This window comes from Propithecus coquereli, unplaced genomic scaffold (assembly GCF_000956105.1).
Source record: "Propithecus coquereli isolate 6110/MARCELLA unplaced genomic scaffold, Pcoq_1.0 Scaffold110, whole genome shotgun sequence".
Taxonomy (NCBI): domain Eukaryota; kingdom Metazoa; phylum Chordata; class Mammalia; order Primates; family Indriidae; genus Propithecus; species Propithecus coquereli.
The window spans coordinates 2,373,756-2,395,063 of record NW_012134970.1 but is presented as its reverse complement, the minus strand read 5'-3'; the positions used below and the strand labels follow the sequence as shown (position 1 = coordinate 2,395,063).

Sequence of the window (21,308 nt, the reverse complement as noted above, 5' to 3'; positions counted from 1 at the left end):
GGAAACCCCTGCTATATTATGGGTTCACTTTTTGGTTGCTGGACCACGAGGGGACGCTCAGGGAAGGAGCCAGGGCAAGGGAGTGGGGAAGCTATTTACCCATCGTAGCAGAAGTATTTCAGGATTTAATTCTTATTAAGTAATTATGGTAGTTTATATATAATTAATCATTTAATAAGTTACTGAAATGATTGATCAAAATAACAACTATGGCTGTACCCATGTTACCAGCTCTTCAAGAGTGGTGGTCCCTGGCTGGTTGGCTGTTCCCTCCACTCCCCCAGGAAGCAGGCTCCTGAGTGTACCTTTCTGGCAGTGAAGCCCCTCGAAGCCCAAGGGGCAGTCGCACTCGTAGCCCTCCTTCCTGGGCCGGCAGCTGCCGCCGTGGGCACAAGGGGCCCCCACGCAGGGGTGGGCTGCGTTCTCCACGTTCACGCCGGATGTGAAGTCATGCTTCACGTGGATGGTCCGGTCGTTCAGGATGATCTTGGGAGAGAAAAATGTGAAGAAAGTCAGGAATTGAAGAAACACCTTTGTAGTCTTCTAGAACTTTCCTCAGCACTAACCTGAGCGGCACATAGGGAGATTAAAACTTTTTTTTTAAGTCCAGTTCCTACTTTTATGGTCTTGTAAGTGATGCAGGAGCTGAAATGATTACATTTGGTGCATCTGGGAGGATCTTCAGAATAAAGCACTCCTCTGGTCCTGGAAGACCGGCCACTCGGGAGGGTTCTAAAGAAGTCCCAAGAAGTACAAAGTTTGGGTTTTCAACCTGGCTGCACATTAGAATCATCTGGGGGCTTTTTAAGGACTAACACACGGGCCCACCTAGACCAATGGAACCAGAATCTCTGAAGGTGGGACCCAGTGTCAGTAACTTTTAAAAGCTTCCAGGAATCACCTGGGAAGATGCAGCCACGGTTGAGAGATGCTGCTATAAAGCGGAGTAGGGAGAGTATAAAAGCCAGGTGTTGTGGGGGCAGGAACCAAAGCGACAGCAATGGCTTTTGGTGGCTGTGGACTCCAGAGGGGCTTCCTAGTGTACTTCCGTGTGCACTGGACAGTGTTCTCGTGTAGTCTCCTAAATTCCATCAATGGGGCCTCTCCAACTGTCCTGTTCACTCCTGCTATCGCCTCCTTCCCCAACATTCCTGAATTACCTTCCTCTCCACATCCCTTTCCCCACCACTAAAAAAGTAAGTGAAAACTCAGGTCACATTCTAACACCTCTGTGCATGTATTTCCCTGGGCTGAGGTGCCCCTTTGCTCCCTCCCCTGAAACATGGCTCTGGAAAACCTGAAGAATTCTGAGGAGGGGTTACTGGGTCCCCTAACCCCAAATAAGAAGACCCAACTTTTTCAGCCCTTGATGCAGAATGTGTATTTATTTTGAGCTGTTGCTGGCTTTGCAGAACTTGGAGACAGAACACCTCCCAGAGGGGCCTCCACTGCCAAGGAGGTTACAAGAGGATAGTGATGGCACTGCCTGCCACCAATCCAGTTTCCAGAGGCTTGTCTGGCCTTTGGAGAGCACTGGGAGAGTTGGGAGAACACTGTTCCCCATCCTGCATCAGAGAAGCTGGAGTATCTAGGAGCCTCCTACAGTCTCCTCTCTTTGTGCTGCAAGTGAAGGACCATGAGTCTGAGTGATGTGTAATGACACATGCCAAGAATGGCGCCATTCACTGCAGGACATGGCACAGCTCATGACTCAGTCACGGCAGAAGAGGGTGGCCTTTCTAGGGGGACAGGAGGAAAGGGCTGTGTGTGGGTGTGAAGGGAGGGCACAGCCTGAGAAGGGTGGGCAGACAGGGGAGCGTCTTGGCATCTCAGCTCACTTCCTAAGTGAGAATTTCAAACATAATTAAGCACAGCCAATCCCACTCATGAGGGTATGAAACGGCGTGTCCCTGACGTCTCAGTTCAGCAACAAGGGCAAACACACGAGAGTCAGCAAACATGCCGCCATCGGTCGCTAAAGGAAAACAGGATGAGGCTAACATCCAGGAACGACACCTGCTTGCCTTCAGATCCTGCTTCTCCCAGGGTCTGGTGTCCTGCCAGTCTGGCTGAGGAGCTGAGCTGCAGGCAGAGCAGGTCCTCATGGCTGGAGGGATCCCGGCAGCCCCAGGGAAGGCAAATGGGGGGTTAGGAGGGTTGGTCCCTTTTACTGAGTGTTTTTTTCTGAACCTTCAAGGGAAAGACTAATCTGTGCTCTTCAGAGCTTGGTTACATGATTAATGAATAACAACTGCTAAAGTGTGTGGGTGGGGATGGGAGTTTGCCCTTATCTTTAACAGACTGCAAAGTAACGCCAAGGCGGCATACAGAGCCAAGAGTTCTATTCACTTCCACGCGCCTCCTTCCCCACTGCGGAGGCGTCTGCGGCGACCTCGTGCCATTTGCTTCCTGCAGCAGCCCCAGTACATTTTAGTGGATTTGCTATAAAAATTCATCTTCATTGAGTGGCATTCATGGAATGTCTGCTGGGCATAGACCAGGAGCAGAGTTATAAGAAAATGGGGTTGGAAAGCTATGCTGTGGGCATTCAAAAATAAAACCTTAAACATTTTAAAATTTTCTCTAAGAGTTTTTCCTGGGTGCAGCAAATCACACTGATCATAATCGTCAAATTCCATTGCCGGCAGTCAGGGTGGCACAGTCAACGGGAGAAAGGGAAGCCTCTACCTTCTGGATGCTCCCGCTAAATGGCTTGTGAATGCCCGAGTTCTTCTTCACGTCATCATAATCGGGGACTCCGCCAATAAAAATGTCCGTGTTGCACTTAATCTGTGTGAAGCCTCCCTGCCAATAGATTAAAAACAAAGCATGGTATAACTTTACAATAGATGGGTAAAACTATCAAATGTGCCTTTGGTTCCGTGTTGACGACCAAAGAGTTGAGACAGCCTCAAGACCCGTCACAACAATCTGTCTACACGTGGGCTTGACCTTCACAATGTTCCGCATTGCTGCTTACCACCTGCTTGAATGTTGGTAAATTTCTTAATGTGTCTGAGACTCAGTTTCATCATCTGTAAAATGGGAGTCATCATATCTACCTCATAGCTATGTCAGGATGACCGTGGCAGACTGCACTACTGCTCTTTGCAGGAACATAACCTCCAACCTGGTAGCTCAGATGAGGTCCTGTAACTTGTATTAGCCAACAAAACATGAGCAGAAAAGAATCGCTTCTGAGCAGAAGCTTTCAGAGCCAGGGAGCGGGTCACCAGGCCCTTTTCTCCCCTCCCTCTGTTCCTTCAGCCTGGGTCTCAGATTAAAGCTGCAGCTAGTCATTGGTACATACACATCGTGAGTGAGAAATAAACCGTTAAATCTGAGATCTCTGGCGATGAACACACTTTAGGTAACGTAAGTTAGTGTTTCTTTTGACTTATGGCAAATACAAATAGTAGCAGCATTCAATTACTTATTTAACAAATATTATTAGGCACCTACTATGTCTGAGGCATTGTGTTAAGTGCTGGACAAACAACAACAAATAAGAAAGAGCCAGTCCCTCTCCAGGGGTTTGCACTAGTGGCGAATTCAGACAAGTGAGAGGCCAGGCGGGTTAGCACTGATGAGACTGTACAGGGGCTATGGGTGCATCTGGGGGTCTCATACCCTCCCCTAGACATAGGGAGGTAGCCAAGGTGGCCAAGGAAGAGTCAGAACTGTAGAAACTGGAAGAAGGTGGGGCTTAGAGGGAATGAAGTACTAATATAAGGCAGAGGTGAGCAGGAGCCAAACCATGCAGGGCTTTCTATGTCATGTTAGGGGTTTGAACTTCACCTAAAAAGCAATGAGATTTAAGCAGGAGAGACAGAGATCCGTGTTTTAGGAAGCTTGTTGTCCACAGGGAGGACAATGGGTGTGGGTTGGGAAGAGGAGGGACAGGAGACCACAGAGGGGATGCTCTGTTTATCTGAGGGGGTGCTCACAGTGGCTGCGCCCAGCCCTGGGAAGTCTCCATCAGATTAATAAAGTGAATTGCCTTGTCAGTCACCTCCAGGCAGCTTTGAGGGTTCTTATTTAACTGGCAGGTCACCAAAGAAGCATAAGGGCTTTCCAGAACTGTGGCCCAGCAGGACACTGCACCAGGCAGGAACCGTCACCACAAACCCGCAGCCATCTCTCCCTCGTCTTTGCTCTTAGCAAAAGTCAAAATAAGAGGAAAGGGGGAAGGGTGTGGGATCAAGGAGGTTTCAGAACAGCAGCTGTTTTGAAAAAACTTTGAGTCATGGTTGTGTCAGCACACGGGGCAGGGCTTCGTGAGGCCTGGCGGGTTCCTCTGGGCTGTCCCTCAGAATCCTCCCTCCTGCCAACAGAGGCAGGGCTGCAGCTGCCACCCCCACGCGGGACCGCAGGGGAGAAGCGGACAGACCCCACCAAAGCGAGGTGCTCTGAAGTGAGGGGCTGCGTGTCTGGATCTGCCACTTCCGCTTGGCTGGAGGCAGCCGGAGAAGCTGAGCAAACCTCCAGGCTGGTGTTTCCTGAAGGCCTCAGAAGCACGGCTCTTCCTGGAGTCTTGCAGGGCTGGACTCAACCCTGCGCACTTGGTATCTCTCAGTGCTGTCGGCTGAGCAGCCGGGGGTCAGCTTCGGTCTGGACACAGGCTCTCAGGTGCTTGGTGCTGGGTGAGCCCTGCGAAGCGCACCTTCGCCCCCACCTGTCTCTAAGCTCTAAGACTGCTGCCCCATCGGCCACGCTTTGTACGTCATGTGGACAGCTGGGAGCAGAGCGTGGGGAGACACTTAAGTTTCGACTCCCTGAGATCAAGCAGGGCCCTCCCACTCTTGGCTCAGAGAGGCCGCAGCAGAACGTCCCTCCAATGCACACACCAAAAAGGGAGGGCGCAGGCCCTACCATATGGATTTTATTCTCATTTGTTGACATACAGTAATAGAAGCTCTGAGGTGTGGCTTCTACCTTTGTGTCGTCTCTTAGATCCTAATGGTAACTAACGTGTCCTGAAGAATATTATTATTCATAACCAAAGACCTTAGCCTTATTATTTACAAACACTCCCATCCTAAGCTTTTGCTCCTGTTTCACAGATGTTTGTAACTAAAGCATAAAGAGATATTATTGAGTTTATTTTAAGCCAACACACAGCCAGGTGTGTATTTGTGAGCTTCTAATTCTGTCTTGGACTAAAGTCAGCTGTTAGAATGTTCTGGATTGGACCAGAAGTGACTCCTGTTCTCCCTTTAAAATCCATTTCCCTTCATTCTTCTCCTTCCTTCCTTCCACAAATATATGTGGAGCTTTTATCTTCTCTCATCAATCAAATGCCTTTCCCCACCAAAGGTCTCTTTTCCTTCCTTTTCTTTTTTCTGTTAATCCATTTGCTTATTAGTATACCCAAATTCGTCAATGTCCTCTTTAAATCTTGCTTTGCACAGAGAGAAGACTGGTGGGAACCAACATATTGGCAAATTTAAAGTCCCCTCTGTTTTTAGGAACTCTAAATTGTGTGTGTACGGAGTCCTAGCAGGCTATGATTTAAGGCAAATCTCCCTTATCTCCTCTTAAAAATGTTGTATTTCTTCGGACATGACCTTGGAAATAAAATTATGGAGGAAAGTTATAAACTTGAGTAGAAATTGTATCCTCTTGAGTCCACGATAGTACACTATTAACTAATGATAATAATAATAGGTAAAGCTATTTGGTGCTGACCCGTGCAGCAGGTACTGTTTTGTTTTATGTATGTAATTCATTTAATTACATACATAACTCACAACTCTGTGAAGTAGGCACTGTTGTCACCACCATTATTCCCACTGATATGAAGATAATGGTGAGATGAAAAAACTCTAAGCTGAGAGGTCAAGTAACCAGTATGAACTCACACCACGAGTAAGTAATGGAGCTAGATTTTGAACTTTGGGGAGTCCAGTTTTACAGTCTATTCTGGTCAGACCTCTTCCCCCTGCACCACTGGCCCTGACTCTGTGTTTTTATCTACTACATTGCACTGCTGGTAACAGCAAAGGTGGAGGTGGAAGGTGAAGGGGCGAAAGGAAATTTTTTAAGTGTGAACTATTATTAACTGACTGACTCCTCACACCACTCTATGAGGCCAGTTCTAGTATTATCCCATTTACAGCTGAGGAATAGAAAAGTTAAGTAATTTGCCCAGTGGGGAGCTGGGATTTCAACCCAGGCACTGACGCCCACGTGCTTAAACACTACACTGTGCCACATTTCTACCGAGGCAGGTAGAAAGCAGTAATTTGGTTCACACTCACCGTCAAGAGAAAAGGTGTGTTCTTACCTCTGCCATTCCCTCCACGACCTTCTGCTTATCCACCTGTAAGATTCCATTCTTCGCTGTGCGGGATACATGCAGCTCGTGCCAGCTGCCCAGGGTGAGGGGCTCTTCACTCCTATCGAAGGCAGATGTGATATTAATTTTATGTGTCAACCTGACTGGGATACAGGATGTCCGGACAGCTGGTAAAACATTATTTCTGGGTGTGTCTGTGAGGGCGTTTCTGGAAGAGATTAGCGTTTGAATCTATGAACTGAGTACAGAAGAGGGTCTTCACCAAGGTGGGTGGGCATCAGCCTACCTGCTGAGGGTCTGAGTTGAACAAAAAGGAGAGGAAGGGCAGATTTTCTCTCTCTTCTGGAGCTGGGACATCCGTTTTCTCCTGCCCTTGGACATTGGCACTCCTGGTTCTTGGGTCTTCAGAGTGGGACCCACGACTCACATCATCAGCTTCCTGGCACTTAGGCCCTTGGGCTAGGATAGGACTTACACCATTGGCCCCCCTGGCTCTCAGGATTTGGGCTAGGACAGGAGCTACGCCACTAGCTTTCTTGGGACTTGTCAGCCTCCATAATCATGTGAGCTAATCCTTCATGATAAATGCCTTTCTACACATCTATATATAGCCTATTGGTTCTGTTTCTCTAGAGAACTCTGACTAATACAGAAGGAAACATGGGTTAGCATGTTATGAATAATTTTCATCAACCTGGCTATGAGAAAACTATGAATAATACTAACCTTAGGCACCTCAATCCATTCAGTAAAAAGAAAACAATAATTCCTGCTCAGTACAATGGCAGTGCTAGCTATCATTTATTGGACTCCTTCATAGTAGGAGCATCACATTTATTGTTTTATTTATTCTTTACAACAAACCTGAGATGTGGGTACAGTGAGTCTGGTTTTCTAGATGATGGGTAAAATATGAGGGGTAAAAGTAAAATATATTTGTGCACAAACTTTGAAGAAGAGAAAAGATTTTATAAGTGATGGTGTAAAAAACAAATTCCTTGGTGTACTGACATCTGCAACATCCTTTGGAATGCATAAAAAAATAAGAAGGATGGATGGATGGATATGATAATAGCTACTTATGTGGTGAAGCAAACAGAGCCAAACATTAATCATAGACTCTGAGTGGTGGGTACAAGGATGCTTAGTATATAATTCTTTCAACTTTTCTATACATTTGGAATTTTTTGTAATAAAATGTTGTAGGTGGAAATAGATTTCATATTTTCAGACATTGTAAAAAAGATGAAAATTACTTTAAAAATTCAATTATTAATTCGAGCTGGAAGTGCTTAAAGTTTAGATGATATTTATAGGAATTTTACACATTATGTTTTATAGAGGGGTGTGCAGAAAGAGTATCATTAGTGCATTTGTATTTCTAACAATGTCTAGTTCCTGGCCCTCACTGAACTTCCCAATTATTTTTCGGTCTTGGATCGTCTTTAGAAAACCATGAGGAATACCAATGGGCGTAATTATGAAAGGTCACCACCCCTCCACTTGATATTTTTTAGCTCTGGCAAATGCTTTTGTGATTTGTTCTTAGCAATTAGAATTTAATCACCTTGGCTAAATCAATATGCAATAAAGAAACAAGAGGCCCCTTTTTAAGTGGTCTATCTCCATAATAACTAACAGAGCCATTTCGTGTTCTTGTCCCGCAGAGGTCATTTGCTGTCAATGTGCTGCCTTCCTCAGAGCAGGTGTATTGATCACAGCCATCAAGAGCTCATTCCAATTGTCTTGATTCTTGAATCAAGTTCACAATAAATTTGATTGCCTTATCCTTTTCCTAAAGTTAAAATGATCGACCAATTCTACAACTTCCTGTAGTACAGGCTTTCACTGAATTTTCCTAATTAAGCAGGAAGTCTTTGAAATGGTTTCCAAAATAAATAGCTTCCAAAGGGGCATCTGAAACACTGATAATGACCACTGTTGGCAGGTTAGGCTGGGGACGGGAAGGGACAAGGGGAAGATGTAGTGCGTCCCTTAGAAGCTCTTGCCACATTTTCATCACCTAATACTCAAGAACTCTTTTTCCCATTGCCTTTCTTATAGTCAGGAAAATAATAACTTGCGTTTTAAAAAAATTAAAAACATCTTTTGTCAAAAATAGGCACAGAGTTATGACAGAGAGAAATGCTGGACTTCTAAGGGTCCCATGTGCCTGTGACCCCACAGTTGGAGCTGCCACTGCAGAGGGGCAGGGTGGAGGGGACAATCTGTCCAGGAGGAGGGCTGTGGAGCCCAACCCTTTCCTAGCTCTTTCTGGTCATTCTTTATCCGAGAAGAAGCCATTTAAAAGTGCAAGGTGATATTCAAGGTGTCTTCCCTTTTTAACTTGACATATAGTTCTAAGTGAACTGTTTAGGCTGTTTTGCATAATCATATCCAAATTTAATCAATTAAATGCCCACCAAAGTTGTCTTGAAATATAGGATGTTTTTGTATCACCAGAGGTACAAAAATGTTTGTCCATTCCCCAAGGGGGGAGGTGTCAGTGATGTGTAGGAACTTAGCCACAAGGACAAAACAAAATCAAACTGTCCTTTTTAAGAAGTGTTGAAACCTAATGCAGTGAGCATTTCCCATCAGCCATGAAGAATGATCAGCAGAAGGGCAACGCATGGTTGTAATATCTCACCCACATACTCTTTGAAAACTGACAATCTAGCTATATGAATGGTGATCGAATACAGCCTGCAATTTCCTTTAAAACAACAGACTCACTGATATCCTGTTGCAGGGCACCATGGAACAAAACATCCTAGTGAGTTTCAGAAGAGAAGAATTAGACAAATGTAGGAACAAGAAGGATGTCTGCATTTGATTAGTGGCCCTCCAGCTTGAAGGTTAAAACTACCATGGAAAGACCACAATAAGAAGATGGAGACATCAACAAATAAGAAAAACATCTGCACCTTCCAACCATGAGCTCCAAGGGATTCAAAAAGACAATGCCTCACTATATGGGAATAATTGATCTGCTCAGTAATTTAATGGTACAAATTAGATAACAGTAGGAAAGTTTTGACTACTCAGACCAATTCTGCAAATAGCAGCAGGTACTGTAGATGCGCCGTTTACTGCCACGCTATGGAGACCACCCATTACACATCTTTCTTGAGCATACTGGTTAGGGACCGGGTCTTTGCATTGCTGACAATTCACTGTCAGTTTCCGTTAAAGAAAGAGTTCAAGAGGAAGGTTAAAATTTCAAGTGAGGTTACCAAGGACATTTTGTTCATTAAATATTTGTAAGTTCTTTTACTAGTTGATATACAGTTGGTGGGCGCCTGCCATGTGATTCTCTGTGTTGTAGAGCACTGATTCGTTACAGTCCATCAAGTTTCTGCAGATGGCATTGCACGACCTCAGGTGGAAATGAAGGTAGTTCACCCCCACCTGAAGCAAGCCCCTTTTCTACAGTTTGAAGCACAGAGTAGTTATTTGAGAAAAGGAAATCTTGCAGGCAGAACAGCACTACCTATAGGAAGCCCGTCATCTGTACACACGGGAAAAGTTTCAGAAAATAGCTGCACAGGGAAGACAGGAGAGAGTAAGCTGTTGGATGTCAATTGGGTTGTTTCCGAAAGTGGGTACTGTTTAGCTTTTTGGGCAGAGGGGCTTCCAGAAGGTTTCAGCCCTCACCTGAGAACACCTGTCCCTGAGCCACAGTCAAAGCGGAACTCCACATGGCCCCCTGCCATGTTGATGGACAGGAAGTCTTTGCTGCCCGTGTCATAGCTGTACAGCAGGACACCGTCTCCCGAGTCTGGCCGAAACGTGATCTCGAACTCCATGAAGGACAGGTAGTGCTGGGGCTCTAGTGGCCAGGGCGTCGCGGCGTATGATCTCAGAGACGCTCTGAACTGAGGAATGGTCAAGGTGAAAGCTGAAGAAATAAGCACAGCATTAGAAATCCCTCTGTGCAGACACTGGCTAGATGTGCACCCACAGTTGTGCTCTTTTCTCCCTGGGCACAGACCTCAACAACATTTCCCAGCTGCCCTGCAGGTAGGCCAGTAGAATGTTGGTGAAAGTATTATATTATGCAGCACTCTAAGTCTAGCCCCTAAAAGTTCCCTCTATCCTCTCTCTCTCTTCTCTCACCGGCTGGCTGGCTGGATGCAGGAATTGTTGGAGTACTCTAAGGGCTTAGAAGAGCTAGAGCAGAACATCCCCCCGACCCCCAACAACCACCACCACTGCCCTGCAGTGATTTGTGATATGAGCAAGAACTCGCCTTTCTTACGTCAGGCTATGGAACTGTGAGATGGTATGCAACAGCCTGGACTCACCCTGACTCAAATGCCCTCTTGTAGGTGATGTGAGATTTAAGATTACAATATCATAAAAATTTTTCCCCAGTATGGTATCTTAGGTCCAAATTTGAACTACTCTTGGAGAAATTTGACTATCTGGGTCTTTGTGATCTTAGCCCCAGTTTTGTTTCCTTTTGTTTTTAATTTTGGAATTCAAGAAAAACTAAAGCATGCTCAAGCCTGTATGGTTTTCCAAAATCTTTAAAATTTTCAGTTATTATTTACATGTGTTTGTGTGAACATATGTATATTTGTGTGTTCATATGTGTTTACATATATTAATATATACAAATATGTGTGTGCATATATATATTTTTACATACTCAATATATATACAGTATTGCGTGGTGAAATAATTCAGTAGAGCAGTACGAAGAAGAAAAGACGAGGTCCCTTTTGTCCCATCTCATTGCTAATGTTTCTGGGTGTGTCCTCCCAATCTTTTCTCTGAAACTGTCAGGTATTCTAAAAGGAATGTGCATAAGCTTTAAATTCAGTCTGATACGAACCACACAAATACAGACTTTTTGAGTTATTTGAAGGCCGAGAGGAGCCTACTCATGCCTAGCATCTTAAAATGAACATACGTATCTTGGGTTCGTTCAAAACTCTGGCACTCAGATACACTCCAACCTGGTAAAGAAAAGCTTCCCCCATCCCTCCCAACAAAACAGCGTGGATCCCATGAGAATGTCTGGGGCTTTGTAAGAGGTACATCTCATGAGAAATTACATCCACAGGAATTAACGCGCAGACAGAAGCTGCCATCAACTTGCTTCTTTCTCACCCTCTTCACAGTGTCGACCTTTAAACCCGAGGGGACAGAGGCAAATGTAGGAGTCGGCTTTGATCGCTGTGCAGGTGCCGCCGTGGATGCACGAGGCCTCGTCGCAGATCCCACTGCTGCATTCCCCTGGAACAGAGCAGCAGTTACAGAGCTGACCCTTCACGAATGCCAGTCCGACACGACGAAGCTGACCACGCCAGCAGCTCGTGGGCCTGAATAAACACAGTTTGGTTCCCACTCCTGTTGGTTTGCTTCTCTGTGCAACTCTAAGCCGGCTTTCAGGATAAGTGAACCAGCTTTCATTTTCATTGGATTTTGGCGTGTTCTTTATGAAGAGCCACAAAGACTTTTAAAAACATGATGGACACAATAAATCAAATAATAGATTGCTGGGGAATTTTATGACCACCGGTGGGGATGACTGAGTTGCTTCTGATTTAATTCACCTCTCTCTGTCATTCTCACAAGAGTGTATTTCAATCCCCCCAATGTCAACAGAGTGTTTATGTTAAAAGCATTCTAATTCCTGTGACCCCAATTAGTTTAAGTGCTGCTACGTTGTTGGTTCAAAGGTGAGACAAGCAAGGTAAGCACTGAAGGAGTTAAGCAGCCATGTCTAAGCTTATTGATTCGCCTGAACTGTTGACTCCTCTGTCCAAGACAGGGAGGCGAGGAGAGAGGGCTCCCCAATACCCAGCATGTGGGTTCTAGAATTCTTATTTCTACCTCCAAAGTTACAATCCTATAAGGGACAGGAGGGTGCCCTGCAGGAAAAAGTGCTGAAAGGTTCAGCATCAGATGGGTGAGTTCTCTTCCCCAGAGAGCTACATAAAGGGCATTACTTTGTCATTTGCAAGTACAGATCATCAGATGGATAGAAAACAAATGAACTTTTCCTGGGCTGCTTTTCTTCTGCTTCTTTGGTCTTGTTTTTGTCTTTGTGTATAAGAAATACACTGCAATCTGGCCCCGAACTACGTAGGTGAGTATAAAATACTTCTTCTGGGGATGGAAGCAAAGGGGCACGTCTCTGTTTGGGCCATGAAGCGAAGGGCCCGGCTGTGCCCGAGCCAGTCTCCAGGGCTGCACTCGCACGAGCTGGAAGCCCACGCCCGTGAGAGGAAGAGCCCTCCTCAGCCAGAGTGTGCCATCTCAGCAGGGTGAGTCTCTTATTCTTCCCTCGTCAGTCATCTGTGTTCTTTGAATTGGTCCAGACTTTTCTTTTCATTAAAACTAACCAGGAGGAGGGGGAAGGACCAGGCATCCAGTGTGGACCCAGGAGAGGAGACTGACTTCAGGGGCTGCTCACAGAATTTGATTAAAGCCCTGGCAGGTGGCCTGGCAGACATGACTGGTGGTCTCTCCTCAACCACAGCCCTGAGAACATCGCCCCCAGCATTCCCAGGCTCCACAGAGACGCTGACTTTGATCTCAGAGGCCAAACACTCACAGGTCCCTGAGCCCCGCCAATTTCTGTGGGCTGTGATTCTTTCTCAGAGCAGGGCTGGTTCACAGGAAGTGGGGTCCTTGGGTTATTTTAGATACACATGGAAGAAATTACTTTACAAATCTTCTGCGTTGTAACTATTTTTTAAGAGGTGGGAGTAGGGTGGGTGGAGGTCACGGAAGCCAGCCAGAGCTGACCAGATGAAAGCAGGGTTTCAGCAATGTTACTTGGCAATGTCATGCCAGACAGATTGAGGAGCGTTGGGGGCAAGAGAGAGAAGAGAACTCTTTCGGGATGGTAAAGAGGGACCAACAGGGTGAAAGCAAAGGAAACAGAGAGAATGTGAAGAATCAGAGACCCAGGGAAAGAAGAAACGAGAGATCAGTCTGGAGGCTGAAGGTGGAAGAAGATTCCAGCGTGCTCTCGAGGTTTGTAGCTTGGAAGATGGAAGAACGGAAGAACGGTGGTAAGAAGGCAGAAATGAGGGTGGCTGTGGACAGGAACCAGCTTCTCAGAGGCAGAGGAGGAGCTCACTTTAAGTGTGACATGACTGTGAAAATAGCCACTGCTGGTGTCAGCCCTTGAAAGAAAGGACAGAGGTTCCCAGGCTTCCTCAACCAGAGGGGGACCAGGCCCGTGCCCAGCATGGCACCTGTTTGAGCCGGAGAGGCCATGAGCACATGTGGCTAAGCTACAGCAGGGAGTCTGTGAGCCTCGATGGGAAAAACATTACACCTCTGTTTTCCCTCATCTCTGACTGGAATTGAGTATGCATTTCCCTCAATTATTAATACAGGCATCATACTTCTAGTACGAGCAGTTCTTGTGTCTTGTGACCAATGGAGCTCACAGTTGTCACACTTCCCTTATTGCAGATATCTCAAAATATCATTTATACTCGTTGCTACTTTAAAATCATGGTAGTTATTTCACCCGTGATTAAATAATCCTGTTCCATAATGCTTTATGAAGAAGCACATATATAATTGTAATAGCAACACTTAGAAAATAATTTATAGCTGTATTTCAATATAATGGTTTCCTCCTGATAATATCATGTATACTACGTTTCTGCATTTAGAAACATCATTCTGAGAAGAGGTCCATAGGCTTCACCGGACTGCCAAAGCAGGCGCAGCACAAAAAAGGTTAAGAACCCTGGGCTCTTGAGGAGAGAGAATCCTGGCCGCCAGGTCCCAGGGAAGCCAGGAAAGGTGAGAGCAGATGCAGATGACTAGGTTTGTTACAGAGAGGAGGAACACTTTCAACTCTGAGAGTGACAGGCAGGAGGTGTAAGGCCATGCACGTACAGAGCCGCGGAAACCTCATCATCAGTACAGAAGGTAGCTTTCCCTGCAGCCTGCTATAAGCCAGCTGTTGTGCAGTTTTATGCTAGATAATGAAGTGAGGGCAGAAGAGACGCAAGAGTCCCAGGGAGGGAAGAGAAGGTGGGACATCAGTGGGTGGAGTTCACTAAGGAGACCACGGACAATGCACAACCTCCCTTCCCCAGCCCCCAATCCATAACCGAGGCTGCCCGTTTCTCCCTCTAATGATCTGTCAAATCAATCTCTGTCTCTACCACCTGCACCAGCACACCAGTGTGTGTCATCTGGACTATGCAACAGATTCTCAGCTGGTTACATGTACCTCCAAGTGCCGCTTTAATGAGCTGTCTACAGCCAGAGGATCTTTTCAAACACATACTAGGTCATGGCACCCGTCTCCCCTCCTATTCCCACTGGAATAAGCCCTTTCCTCTACCGAGAATGCCCTTCCCTCTCTTCTCCACCTTTGAATGCCTACTCTTGCCCATGTTAACTTCCCCCCATTGTAATTTCACGTTTACTTGTGTGATTATTTGATTAATTTGGTCTCTCGTCATGGCGGCTACGTGAGATCTGGGCTGGATCCTGTCTGTCTTGTTCATTACTTTATCTCCAGCTCCTAGCCTTGTGACTAGCACTAAGCAGGTGCTCAAAGAAGTATTAATTGAGTGAAAGAATGCGTAAAAGAGTGGCTAAGCCATGGTGAGACCCATGGCCACAACACACCTCTTGAATCTCAAATAACTTGGTAAGTTGGCTCTGTGACGTTGCTCCTGCAGGGTGTGGAGATCCAAGACGGGACTGGAATGGATAAGCAGTGGTGCTTTCAGTTTGAGAATTTGAGAGAAAATAACAAAATAAAAGCTTGGCCAGAGAATGTAAAATTTTGCTGAGATTGCTGAGTATTCTAGAATGTGACTTGCAGAGAGAGTGCAACAGCTGGGAACAGTCTAATGAAAGAGACAGGAGGTGAAGTAGGAGGAACCAAATAATGAAAGTCCCCTCTGAGGAGTGAAAACAGGTGGGCTGGGGGAGGTGGGACCGAGAAAAAGTCATGGTTGAGGATGGTAATGCCAAGTTAGAAATATCAGATGGAGTAACCATGACCTCTACTGCAAGACGGCTCTTGACTTACAAAACTAGAATTTCAGGAGGACTAACTCAAAGGAAAGCAAATATGGAGGCTGAGGAAGGATAACCAGCTCCGCTCTTGTACTCCCAGGGAAAATAAAATGGGAAAAAATAAAAAAGACCAACATGACTGGCACATGCTATTAATATTCATAGAAAGAGAAATCTGATAATCCAATATCTGCCTTTTGGTATCATCGGCTTAACCGCAGATGGCAAAAATCAGTTCTTGCTCAACTTTGCAACTTCTGAACATATCAGAGGTTACCATGCAGCCTTGAAACTGCCAGGGCCTGTTCAGGGCTGTTTCTTTGCAGAAACAAATTATAGCTGGTTTAATGGATGGAGTTAGAATATGAATAATAATATTAATAATAGGAAATATTTATGTGTTTGCTACGTGCGAGGCCCACTTCCAAGTCCTTTATAAACACTGCAACTCCTTTAAACAAAATAATCTTCTGAGATGGGTACTATTTATGGATCGGGAAACCGAGTTGCAAAGATTTGCCAAATCCAGGCAATTTGTCTTCAGAGTCCAAGCCGATAAACACTGCATGAGAATCCTGATGGAACTACTGGTTCTCAAGTTCTGGATTTTGGAGACATTGCCCTACCATAGTGGGAGCTTAATAATTGTTTCATTCTCTTACTGTTTGCTTTGACTAAGTGATCGATTAGGAAAAAATTACACAGGGAATAGCATGTGGATAGTAAACCTTTCTTGTTAAGTAAACTTCATCACTTGTAGTTAGAGCAATGGACTGAGCAAGGTGGAGGGAAGCTATTTGAGGCTGACGTGGTAAGCTTTGAGGTAGCTAATTTGGTTAAGAGGATAGGCAGTGGAGCCAGAATGGCTGTGGTCACATTTAGGCTTTACCACTTAGTAGCTGTGTGACCTTGGGCAAATTATTTAACTGTTCTGTCCCACTGGTTCTCATCTGGAAACTAAAACAATGATAGCACCTACTTCATAGGCACCTTGGGAAGACTAAAGCAGTTTAGAATGGTGCCTACATAAAGTAGGTACTCAACTAATATTACCCATAAAACAAACAAATAAAAACACTGTACCTGGAGTCACGAGGATCGAATACTAGCTCTGACTGAGGAATAGGGAGAGAGATGGATTGACATGAGGTAAGGCAAATGCAGAGAAATGTGAATGGTAAAATGTAGGTAGTGAGTATATGGTGTTTACTGTACATTCTTTCAAAATAACATCTTAGAGATGGGAGGAAAAGAGACCCAAGAAAGACTTGCCATTTCTTGCCAATGACAATGTAATGGAGGATGTCATGCTTAGAGTGGTGAGTGAAAAGCATGAGAGTCACAGTGACACCAACCCAGAGTTCTGGTATCGTGGAGTTACTGTTATGGACTGAACTGTGTTCCCCCAAAATTCACAAGGTGAAGTCTAAACCCCAAAAGTGGATGTATTTGGAGATAGGGCCTTTAAGGAGGTAATTAATGCTAATGAGGTCATAAGAGAGGTGCCCTAATCCAGTCTGACTGGTGTCCTTATAAGAAGAGGCAATTTGGACACACAGAGAGAGACATGAGGTACTTGCACACACAGAAAAAAGGCTATGTGAGGACATAGGTGAGAAGGTGGCCATCTGCAAGCCCAGGAGAGTGGCCTCAGGAGAAACCAACCCTGCCAACACCTTGATCTTGTACTTCCAGCCTCTAGAACTGTGAGAAAATAAATTTCTGATGTTTAAGCTACTCACTCTGTGGTATTTTGCTATGATATCCCTAGCAGGCTAAGATAGTCACTGAATTAACCAACCTTGGAATTATCTACCTATTGCCTTCAGTGATAGAATAAATATTCTTATTGCTTTAAAAACAATCCTAGCTCTGCCTGCTAATTTGAATAAGTTATTTAACTTCTATAAGCCCTAGTTTCTTCATCTATAAAATGAATATAATAATTTCTATCTTCTAGAGTTAGTGTGAAGAGTAAATGAGAAGGCATATGAGAAAATGTTTGGCACAGTGGTCAAGAATTAGAATTTGACCAGTTCTCTTCAAAGCAGTGAATATATGTATCTCTCCTTACATTATTGTGTTGGCTTTTCCATTGGACTGGGTGAGGTAAGGTGAAAGGGTTGGATTGCTCATTGCTTTGTCCAATGAGGCCATGCTATGCTTCCTGAAGATGTCCAAGATGGCAGCAGTACACAACCAAGGGTTTGGTGCACCATATTGTTACCGTATCTTGGTGTTCAGACTCAGGGTCAATGTGTCTGGAGAGCACCAACCTCACCCCTTGGGCCCACCTCCCTCCTGAAGTGCTGCACTAACCAGCTTCCCCAGCCTGCAGCTGAGGTTGCTGCTCACCTCCCTGGCCCAAGCTAGAAAGGCAGTCCCACAACAGCACCCCAAACCACTGGGCAGCCACTTACCCACATCAGCTCCACTGAGTGCTTTTCCCAGTGGCCAGGGCCTCATGTCGATTCTCTTCCCATTAACAGCGAGCAACTGCACACAGCCTTGAAAGCCTCGGTTTGTCCCTGTTGCTCTGACCAACCAGTAAGCGCTGGGAGCCCCACCAAGATAGAGGGGCGTCCGGAAGGTAATTTTACTGTATTGGCCCTTTAAGAAAAATGAACACTCTCGGTAAACAAAATCAAAAGCCACAACAGATTTGGATGAGGGACATGGTTAAGATGTAGCTCACAGCCCTACGTCAGAGTTTTCTCCATCTGTATTTATGTTTAAGACATTGGCCTCCTGGAAAATTAAACCCGTGGTTACCATAGGGAACCCAGTGAGCTTCTCAGAGGGCTGTGCTTCCAGAAAGGATTGTTTTGGAATGCTGAGATGGGAAGGGAAGGGAAGTCAGAGCCAAGCCCAACCCAACAGGCAGTGAACCACGCAGGGAATCCAAAAAAAACTTTCTCTTTCCAGTCCTGACACCCATTGACTGTGTACTTTGGCCGAGTCATAGGGCTATTCTGTGCCTCAAAAGGTGATAATGCTAGTGTTGTGTGTACATGGGCTAGCGTTTACCCTTTCACTATCCTAGTGACCTTTATACTGTATCCTACAAGAAACACTGTGGGGGAGACATTGCCAAACAGATTGCAAAGATTTTTGAAATTTGCTTGTGGATATGACTTTTTCTTTTTTAAGTGTTATTACAGTGAGGCAGGGAAATTTCTACTCTTAGACCAAACCACAATCTGGATTGCAGGTTTTGAGGTTACGAAATTCAGAGCTGAACATTAGGTGGGACAAAATTAAGGCACCTTTGGTCCTTCTTTTTCTGTTACAGAAATGTCTCATTCATTTGGATTAAAGGGTATCCAAATGAAACACCCTATCCAAACGAAAGGGTGTTGAAAAAGGCGCACGCCAGAACTTAGAATGTCCAGTGTAAGCCACTGCGATGTCATCTTCATCCTTTAAACTTCTGTTACCAAAAGTGAAAAATCTAATCACCGTTTTATCTTTTCTAATGAACAGATAAGAATCATTTGTAAATAGTAGACTAAACATGAGCAAGGCAGCTTTATAGAGCTTGCAGTGGCTTTTAAGGATCGGTTGTTTTCCGGCCACTGAGCATGCTACTTTCATTAGATGAGTTAAATGCCCTCTTGGCTTATTTCATCAAAAGCCTCAAAATTCACTTCTTCTTGATCCCATCCTCATCCTTCCAGTCCTGTTCTCTGATCCAGGACCATAGTAGGGGGCCTTACAGACAACTCAATGCTTTTCTATAGCATTAAGTGCCTCCTGGTAGTGGGTGGCTCCTTTGAGGTACCCTTTACTACATCCCAGGCAATAGTCTTCAAACCTGGCCTTTACATTTCTCTGATGAGAGTTGCCTTCTGTTCCCTGGAGGCTGCTTTGCCTGCCTATGTAGAGAAATGAAAGTATCCTGGAATTTACATTCCCCCAGGAGAGCCCTTAACAGTTTGGGATAACCTCTGGGGTATAATTTATACTCCAGAGCTTCCCTATGGGACCAGGCAGAAGTCATACTCTGAGGAACTTTGCCTGAGACCTCACTCTTGATTTCTTCCTCTTCCTTGTCCATCTTCTCCTCTCTCTTAGCAGTTTCCCCTGGGAGCACTTTCTTAATACATCACTTGCACAGGACTGCTTATCTTAGGTCTGTTTCTGGGAAACCCCACTTAAGACAAAATCGTACCTCCCAAGACAGTTTATTAAACATTCCACATCTGTAGTCCTGCTTATACAACTTGCTTAGCAAACAGTACAGAGGCACCCTTTGCCCTGAGTATCCATAAAGTTATATCCTTCTTGAAATTAATTATTTTATTCATTAAAATCATAGAGTATTGGGATTAGAAAAATATATAAAAACTCTTATAATCCAACTTCCATTGGCTGTTGGATTCCTTGTACATTCCTATCAAAAAGTTTCAGTAAGTTACCTTTTATATACTTAACCCCCAAGGACAAAGAACCATCTCCTGAGATAGTCTGTTGCACCTCTGTCCTTTTGTACAATTAGGTGAAGCTAAAATTGGTCTCCCTTAGGCTCTCCCAATGCAGCTTCAGCCTTGGAGGTCCACAGAGTGAATCCTTCTTCCCCAAGACTCTCCCTTTGACTCTATGATGAGAAGCCACCGTTCATGCCTTCATCTTCTCTTCTCCAAAGTAAACATTGCTCCTTCGATCAATCATTAAAGGGATTTCAAGACATCTTTCTGTTTGTGTGACTGCCTGTTGAACATGCTCCAGTTTGTCTATGGCCTTCTTAGAATGTGATTACAGATCTGAAGATAATCCTCTCAGAGGATTAGAGTCACCAGTAGAGTCACTGGAAGGTGTTACATAGTCATCAGAATACAATAAGATCATCACTTCCTTTTTCTAGAAGCTGTGACTCTATCAACCCAGCCTCTAATTTCTTTAGCTTGTTGTTGTTACTATGCGACCCTGTTTGTTAACCTTTATTGTACCTCCTTGCTTCAAACTATTAGATGTTTTTGCATATGTTGCTTCTATTGTAGCTTCTCAATTCTGTCTTAAAGTTAATATTTTGGATCCAAGTTAGAAGTTTCTTTATCCCTATCAAATTTCATCATGTTGGGCCTACTGTTCTGGCATTTATGTGACTCTATAGTTCATTTACCTGTTTTATCCCTTTTCTAGCAATATGGGCATAAGCAATGTCCCTGGATTCACATGTACTATATTTGTATCCTTGTTTCTTTGGAACCATTAGGATACAAATTAATGAGATTTTTTACTATTTCTTTTTTTGTTTTTTTTTGGTGGGGGGATCGACACAGCATGGCCTTTTATTTAACACCTCCTGCCAGCAAGAGTAGTGAACGGCCCAGGCAGGGAGAAAGCTATACACATATACACAAAGGTTTCCTTGCTACATTTTTCCTCAGAGAATTTGGACACCTGCTTGTTTATAATTACAGGCTTGGTACCTGGCAGGTTGCTAATCTAAACTGTTTATTCTAAACATAGCCCTAAAATTTCCCAGAGCATAACAATATTTGAATACCTAGGTGATTTGCCAAGCAGCCCAACAGTTAAATTATTTTACTACTTCCCATAATCATGGCCCCCAAAAAGGCAGATGAACGGATTATTCCTGCATAGTGAACTAAGTGACCCTTTTGGGACTATTTTCTAAAGCCACAGGATTGCAACACCCTTGCCTTCAAGTCAGACTGTGTATTTGACACTAATAATGGGTTCTAGCCTTCCAACATGAGCCTTCCCCTGCCCCGGCTTTGAAGTCCTTGCAGAAAGCAAAGTCCCTTGACACAAGCCTACAGCACATACCTGTGCACCCACCAGCGATGACGCACACAAGTTCAATTCTTCTCCTCGGTAGATGCGGAATGGTCATGTGCCCTAAGAGCTCACCTGGGGTGGCAAGACCAGGCGGGAGCATAGCAAAGCTCAGTTGTGTGGGTTCACCATGAAAAATGGGGCTCACCACGCCTGCCCAGAGCTTGAATCTTGCTGACTGTGCCTCAGTGCT

At 44.8% G+C, this 21,308-nt stretch overlaps 1 protein-coding gene across 2 annotated transcripts in view; it reads right to left on the bottom strand.

Moving 5' to 3' along the window:
• EGFLAM (EGF-like, fibronectin type III and laminin G domains) overlaps nucleotides 1-21,308 on the bottom strand; it is a 52,210-nt gene that overhangs the window by 23,204 nt on the left and 7,698 nt on the right. The window contains exons 7-12 of one of the 2 annotated variants that reach the window (XM_012649639.1): nucleotides 17,734-17,923; nucleotides 11,417-11,542; nucleotides 9,956-10,199; nucleotides 6,287-6,398; nucleotides 2,689-2,805; nucleotides 306-486 (exon numbers count right to left, since the gene is read on the bottom strand). In XM_012649639.1, coding sequence (XP_012505093.1) covers nucleotides 306-486; nucleotides 2,689-2,805; nucleotides 6,287-6,398; nucleotides 9,956-10,199; nucleotides 11,417-11,542; nucleotides 17,734-17,923 — 970 coding nt within the window. The remainder of the gene's footprint in view (nucleotides 1-305; nucleotides 487-2,688; nucleotides 2,806-6,286; nucleotides 6,399-9,955; nucleotides 10,200-11,416; nucleotides 11,543-17,733; nucleotides 17,924-21,308) is intronic. The other variant, XM_012649647.1, reaches the window with a different exon arrangement.